The sequence below is a fragment of the Pan paniscus genome, chromosome 4, assembly GCF_029289425.2.
Source record: "Pan paniscus chromosome 4, NHGRI_mPanPan1-v2.0_pri, whole genome shotgun sequence".
Classification (NCBI taxonomy): domain Eukaryota; kingdom Metazoa; phylum Chordata; class Mammalia; order Primates; family Hominidae; genus Pan; species Pan paniscus.
The window spans coordinates 3,848,163-3,855,104 of record NC_073253.2 but is presented as its reverse complement, the minus strand read 5'-3'; the positions used below and the strand labels follow the sequence as shown (position 1 = coordinate 3,855,104).

The following is a 6,942-nucleotide window of genomic DNA, read 5'->3' as shown; positions in this document are numbered from 1 at the left end:
GCTCCTAGGCCTTTCCCCACTCGCGCGCGCCCGAGGCCAGCCCCGCTGCGAGTGTTTCCCAACATCGCTGCTCCCAGCTGCCTCCCCGCTGCCCGGCCGCGGCCATCTAAGGGCAATTTGCTCTGGACTCCCGCGGTGCGCGCGCCTGAGGGCAAAGGACGCAGTCCGTGGAGCACAAGTGTAAAGGGGCTTCCCTGGGAGACCAAAGCCACCTCCTCTTTCTCGCTTCCCACCACAGCCTCGGCCCCTCGTTCACACCTCACACCGCAGAGAACCCCCGCACCGCATCCCGGCTGGCCCATCTGTGGAGTTTTAAAGAGCCTTCCAATTTCTTCCCGTGTTTGATTTCACCGAATCACTAAAAATACATGCAAAGCGATACTCCATTCTTTTCACACTCAACTCAGAAAACGACCAGGCGCCACGATGCGCCGTGGAGACAACTAGTTATAAACTGATTGCTAATCCGAAGTTCTCCTCTGGGGTCGCAAATAAAAATTCTTTTTCCTCCGTTTTTACCGACGTTATAAAATCGTTTTGTAAAACTGCCTCAAATTGAACTTATTTATGTCCTGAGAAAATTATGTCTCAGAAAAATGTTCGTGAAAGCAATTGAACTGCCAGCAAGAAACTGCCACAGTGACAATATTTAAAAATTCAACAACCACCACAAACAACGAAGAGATGTTTAAAGCACCTGCGTCTTGGGTGGAAACAGTCTCTAAAGGCCCCCATTGAGAAGCCCATCTCCCCCAGCCACAGGCCCTTGGGTCCCACCCAGGGTTCCAGGATCCCTGTATCCCCCACTTCTCTCTCTCTCTCTGTCTCTCTTTCTGCCACACAGACACTCACACACACACATTCACACACAAACACACACTCTCACACACACGCTGGACAGGCACACAGCAGCAGGAGCGGGGAGGGGGTGTCATTTCATTTAGTTTATTAGACAAAAATATATGATTTAGACAAGTTCGCTGACGCGCTATTTACAATCTGAAATCACTCTATATACAGAAAAGGGGGGAAAGAGACACAAGCACGTGGGGGCATTTACCGAACCCGATCATCGCAGCCACTGGAGCCGCCGGCAGAGGCCTGGCCACCTGGACGCGAGCTCGGGACCGAACAAGCCCCTTTCTGCAGAAAGCGATGGATGGGAGTCCTTGACGTCGTTGTCATATTTGTCCTTTACACCAGTCTGAAATATTTGTCTTAATTCCTCCCACATTCCCTCCCTCCCCAACTCCTCCCCCCTCCCCCCCGCAAAAGTAAAAGAAGACCCTTAATCAGGCGGACGGGAGGGCTGCTAGGATCCGCGGCGTTCCCTCCTGCGGGGCCAGAGAGCTGCATGGGAAACACAGCGAGACAAGAAGACAGGGGCACTGTGAGTGGGGGACGCAGCGCCGGGCGACGCCGGTTCCAGTAGCGGAGCCCTGGGGGCGGGGTCGACAGTCAGCGCGGCTCCCGGCTGGGGAGAAACTCCAGTCTCCTCGGCTCGCCCGGCGCCCAGGGCTGGCGGGGAGCGCTCCTTCAACAAGGACTGCGCGACCCCCACCGCCACCCAGCCAGCTCCGCCCGGGTCCCGACCACTCCTCCTCCCCCCTCCCCACCGCCTTCTCCCATAGCAAAAGCAAACAGCACTCACTTGTCGCGTACCGGCTGGAAGGGCGACTTTAACTGCTGTGCCGGCGAATCTGGCCTGGGGACGAGGTCTCTCTCTGCGAGAGATCGGAAGAGGCAGAGTTAGGACGGAGAGACGGGCGGGAGAGGTCCCAGGCCTCCTTCCCACCAACTTCTGCCGGCTGCCCAGGCAGATTCGCCGAAAAACGTCACCCCTCACCCCACCACCACCCCGTAGCAGGCCCGCCGGTAGGGCAAAGCTCTCTTGGGAGAGCCCTAGGGCCTTGTCTGGCTTTCTAAATTGAAGCAGGGATTAAGCGCAGCCCCAGGGCTCAGCGGCCACTGCCTGGTACCCTCCCGGCTCATGCTGCACCCCACGCTACCACACCTAGCCAGGCCTCTGCATTCCCAGCTAGGGGACAGGTGGACGCGGCCTGGAGCTGTACCTGGGAGCGTGGGGCTGCTGCGGACCGAGGCCTTGTCTCCGTTGAGTGCCCCCGGGGCAATGGCGACCGGCGGCTGCGGTGGTGGAGGTGCAGGAAGGTGAGGGCCATGGGGCGCGGCGTGGGGAGCGCCAACGCCCAGGAAGGAGCGCATGTTGAGCAGGGAGCCCTGTGCGAGGAATGCGCTGTTGGTCCAGTTGGAGAACTTGCCGATGTGGCAGGTGTACAGTCCGTGGCTAGGCAGGAAGGCGGGGTGTTGCAGCGGCGCCCCGGCGGAGGGCCCGTGCGCGCCGGGGTGGCCCGCGGGTGGTGGTGGCGAAGCCTTGGGCGCACCGTCGGGGCTCGTGGCTGTCTCCGCCAGCGACCAGATCTTGGGCTTGCCGTGCGGCGCACCCTGCAGGCCGCCCGCTGCAGCGCCGGGGCTCAGCAGGCGCGTGCTGCCCGGCTCTGGGGCCTCCTTTGCCAGGCCCAAGGGCGAGTCCTGGGGCTTGAGAACGTCGGCTGCTGCCAGCGGCGAGCCTTGGTCCCGGGCAAGAGCAGAAGGGGCTGCGGGCGCATGCGGAGCCTCGGCCTTGTCCTCGTCATCCTCGTTGCTCTGGTCGCCATCGTGCTCGTCGATCTTGTCAATGTCGATGCTTTCCAGGTCGATCTCCTCGTCGTCCTCGGCCTTCTCCGGGTCGCCCTCGGTGTCGCTGCCGAAGAGCGCTCCATCTTCCTGGTCCTTGCTGCGCGCTCCCCATGTCACCTTGTTCTCCTTCTTGAGGCGCCGGCGCGCGTTGGCGAACCAGGTGGAGACCTGCGTGAGGGTCATCTTGGTGATGATGGCCAGCATGATCTTCTCGCCCTTGGTGGGGTAGGGATTCTTGCGGTGCTCGTTGAGCCAGGCCTTGAGCGTGCTGGTGCTCTCGCGGGTGGCGTTCTTGGGCCGCCCGGGGTCCCCGTATTGGAACTGGCCGTAGGGGTAATAAGCCGGCGCCGTGTGGGCTGCGAAGGTGGCGGGGTGCACCCCAGGGTTGTCCTTCAGTTCATACTGCGAGCCCTGAAGCCACAGGGCAGACCCATCGAGGAGAGAGAGGAGGGAAGTGGAGAGAGAGAGAGAGGGAGAGAGAGAGAGAGAGAGAGATGAGTCCCCAAGATGGGAGAGTGGGAAGCAGCCGCTTCAATGGGCTCGAGGGCCTCCCAGGCGCTTTGCGGGGCTCTCCTGTGCTGGGCAGATCAGGAAGTGACCCCCAGTTCACTGCTGGGGAGAAGGGGAGCCAGGACCATGAGCTGACTTCAGGAACTGCCCTTTCACCGACAGTGGAGATCGTTTTTGCCACTCTAGAAAAGTTCGACAAACAGTGCACTCTCCAGAAGAGCACAACAGAGGCCGCGGCCCCTGCAAGTTCCCTAGGCGACCCCTGTCCCCACCACCAACCGCTGGAGAAACCTGCATTTCCAAGTTTATCTTTCACTAGCTAGAGGGACAAACCTTTCAACTGAGCTGATAAAGCCATTTCTCCAAACGTAAAGGGCCCAGAGCCCAAGCCTCCTCTCTGCCACCCAGAGGGGGCTCAATCAAAATAAACCATCCCGGGTTTTCTACCGGTCTAAATCCGCCAGCAATTTAAAACGAAAGCACAGTCCTTTGCCTTCCAAATTAATCTGCATATAATGGTTTACCCACATTAAAAGGTCTTTAGAGGTGACAGGTAATTTAAAATTTTAATCCCGGCCATCATCGACAACAATAACAAAAACACCATTTTTTTTTTTTAAATACAAAAGGAAGGCTTAGCCTGTAAAATATTAACGCAAGGGCTGGGAGCCACCGGCGGCCAGGAGGGGAACCGGTTCAGTATCCTAGGCCTCTTCTCAGTTACTTCATCTCTTAAGTTTGACTTTGATCTGGAGGGAGCAAACATTAGCTGTTTGCAGGCATTTAGAGGCGCTGATTTATTTGCAATCAATATTCCTTTTATAATCAGTAGTAAAACACAGCAAGTCAAATTATCCCATCAGGTTTTTTGGTAAATAACATTTTCTTTCTAACAACCTCATTAGGCCTCATTATTACCATAAATTGCGCAGACAGACATTCAAATACAATTTTATCTTTTGACTTCCAAACACCCAATTATAATGGCTTGGAAACCTAGGCCTAGAATCAGGGTTTGGGTTTGAGTTTACTCTCTCAGAACCAGTGGGAGAGCTGGAGGAAACACACACCTTTTGGGTGGGAATAATTTTTACATATTATCCCTCTAGGGGGGAAAAACAACTCAGAACAGCAAACATCTCCCTTCCCCAGCTCTCCACAAAGGGTGCAGGTCGTCACACTGAAGCTCTCTCCCTCCCCCGCAAACACAGGCAGGGTTCCCAAATGGCACACAACTGCATTCGCAATTTCTGTAAAAAATGTTCATCCTCTATGTAAAAATGGTCTAGTTGCAATGTTAGCAAAGGGAGTTCCGGACTCTGAGAAAGTTGTAAAGACCAGAAGATTTCTTGGACTAATTAGTTTGGTGACTGAGGCCGCAGAGAAAACATTTCTGCGGCTAGATTTCGCTTTTGCCCAATCGTTGCAAAATGTACTTTGCGCTTTTCTAATTATTTTGGTTGTTATTGTAAAGAAGACATTTCAGCCTCGTCTCCACTGGGAATTCTTTTTGAAAGGACACCTTGTAAATCTCTCATCGCGTCCCGGCCTCCCCGCCGCCTGAACAAAATGGGGGCTGATCTTTTTCGATAGTAAGAGACCTGAAAGGCAGCCGGGCCGCTTTCTTTCAAAACTACAAGAAAAGTTACAGGGAAACCCGCTCTTTGCTTGTGCACACTTGAGGGGCGTTAACTCCCCGCTTCTCCTTCGGGGAGCGGGGAGATATCGCGGGTGCTTGGAAATTGCTTTATCCCGCGGGCAGCGACCCAGGAGGGGGCTGCCTCCCAGGGCCCCGCGCCCGCCGCACAATTCACCAGCCGTCCGAAGTTTAAGCACCGACCTTGCAGTCAGACCAAGGAAAATGGATGATTTGGACCGGCAGACAGGCCAATGCCCCCGCGGAGAATTCAGTGTGCAGCCGCCTGCCCCCACATCTAACGCCCACTGGGACGGGAGACTAAGAGGACACCATTTGTTTTAAACCAAGGGACACTGTTTTCTTTAATCCTCCATTATGTAACGAAGGAAGAAAAGTGCTTTTCTTTCCGTGCAAATGAAATGAAAACTTTGGCAACTTACAAAAGTAAAATCAAACACCGTTTCAGACACCAACACATTACTGCAACTTAATTTTTGTTTAATCTCGAATTCGCACTCACGCCGTGGAGAGACCTCTCCATCCCTTTGGACCTCTATTGTTAAGATTATTTTGATTGACTCTACTAGGCTTAAAAGGGGTCTGTCTGGCAAACTCGGATACAACTATCTCGGAGCTGCTAAAGAGGGAGAAAACCAAGTTTTCCAGACTCGGTTCGAAAACTAAAGAGGCCGCGCGAGTGGAACCCGCGGCCAGGAAGGGAAGTTCTGCTACGCTACGCCGGGCCGACCTGCAGGAACCCCGTGGGCCTGCCCGGGCGCCCTGGCCGAGCCAGGCGAGTTTGCCCCCGACCTCCAGCGCGGGCACCGCTCCCCGGGCCTGCTTCTGCGGCCTCTCTGAATTCTCTCGCTACCCGCTCCCTGGCCCGGGCCTTCCGCTTTCCCAGGCCGAGATGGCCCAGCCGTCACCCGCCCGGCCTCCCAGCCCTCTTACGTCCCCGGGGGCCGCGGCCTCGGCCACCGGGAACCTGCCCCCGGACCTTTCTAGTTCCTCTTCCGGACCAGGTCCACCCGTAGTCTCTCCCTCCCGGGCGACCCGCCACCCTTGCCCTGGCGCGGGTGAGACAGAGGAGAAGCGGGGGAGGCCGGGCGCACTCACCATCTGCGAGAAGAGGCTGAGATCCGCGGCGTAGGGCAGGAAGGCGCTGTAGTTGGGCGCGCCCGCGTACGGCCCCGCCGCCGCGTACATGCCCAGCACCGAGGTGACTGCAGCCGCGCCTGCCCCGCCGCCCAGCTCCGCGGCCCCCGGTCGGCCCGACGAGGCGGCGGCAGCCGCCGCAGCGGCCGCGGCCAGCACCCCCGGGCGCTCGCCGCCGTAGGCGCCCGGCCCCGCGGCGCTCAGGTACTGCGGGTATCCCAGCTGCGGGAAGGACATGTCCGCGGACTCGGCGACCGCCGCAGCGGGCGAGTATTAAAGGCGCGGGGAGGGAGGCGGAGGCCGGCCGGAGGGGGTTGCAGGGGGCGCCGCGAGGGGTCTAAGGAGGAGCGGGCGGCCGGCCGGGCGCGCTCGGGCGGGCCGGGAGATGGAGGCCGGTCGCGGCTCCTCTGCCCGGTGCTCGCAGGCGCCCGGCTCCCGGCTGCGCCCGGATCCGCAATCGCGCGCCGACTGCGGCGGCCGCCCTCCGCTCGGCGGCGGGGCTTTCAGACACAATTTGAAGTTGATGCTTTGATTGGCATCCCCTTGAGCGCAGGCCCCGCCCCTGGCTCCCCTCCCGCCCCCTCCCTGCCTCCCGCCCGCCCTCGCCGGCCGCTCCCGCCCCTCCCGCGAGCACGTGGTGCCCCGTGCCGGCCCGGCCAGCTACTCTCGCGGTGGGCGCGCGCGTCGGGGCGGCGGGGTGTGGGCCCGGAGGCCGTGGGCTCCTTCCCGACCAGCCCCCGCAGCTGTCTGACAACCTGTCGACACGGGTTTACAGCTGTCTGACACCGGGTTTGCAGTTTCGCGGCCGAGGTGTGTCCCCTTTTTAACAAAAACAACTTGGCGCCTGCTTTTCTACTGTTTGGGCAGCGGGGAAGGGGCCGGCGGCCTGGACGCTGGTGACAGCGAGGGGGGAGCGGCTTCTCCCCCGAGTCCCGCGCGGC

At 58.9% G+C, this 6,942-nt stretch overlaps 1 protein-coding gene across 1 annotated transcript; it reads right to left on the bottom strand.

Moving 5' to 3' along the window:
- Positions 1-929: 929 nt before the first annotated feature.
- Positions 930-6,512, bottom strand: IRX1 (iroquois homeobox 1). Its single transcript, XM_014344820.5, has 4 exons — positions 5,963-6,512; positions 2,073-3,108; positions 1,652-1,724; positions 930-1,350 (listed from the first exon to the last, which is right to left on the bottom strand). Exons 1-4 carry the CDS (start codon positions 6,236-6,238, stop codon positions 1,293-1,295), a joined length of 1,443 nt encoding a protein of 480 aa, XP_014200306.3. The 5' UTR covers positions 6,239-6,512; the 3' UTR covers positions 930-1,292.
- Between the last annotated feature and the right edge of the window lie 430 nt (positions 6,513-6,942).

What these genes read in the sequence shown, in the direction of transcription:
- IRX1 (XM_014344820.5), bottom strand. Translation starts at nt 6,238, where the DNA reads ATGTCCTTCCCGCAGCTGGGATACCCGCAGTACCTGAGCGCCGCGGGG. An exon ending in CAGCAGCCCCACGCTCCCAG is followed by an intron (nt 1,725 to 2,072) that starts GTACAGCTCCAG and finishes GATCTCTCGCAG; the next exon opens with AGAGAGACCTCGTCCCCAGG. An exon ending in TTCCAGCCGGTACGCGACAA is followed by an intron (nt 1,351 to 1,651) that starts GTGAGTGCTGTT and finishes TTTCCCATGCAG; the next exon opens with CTCTCTGGCCCCGCAGGAGG.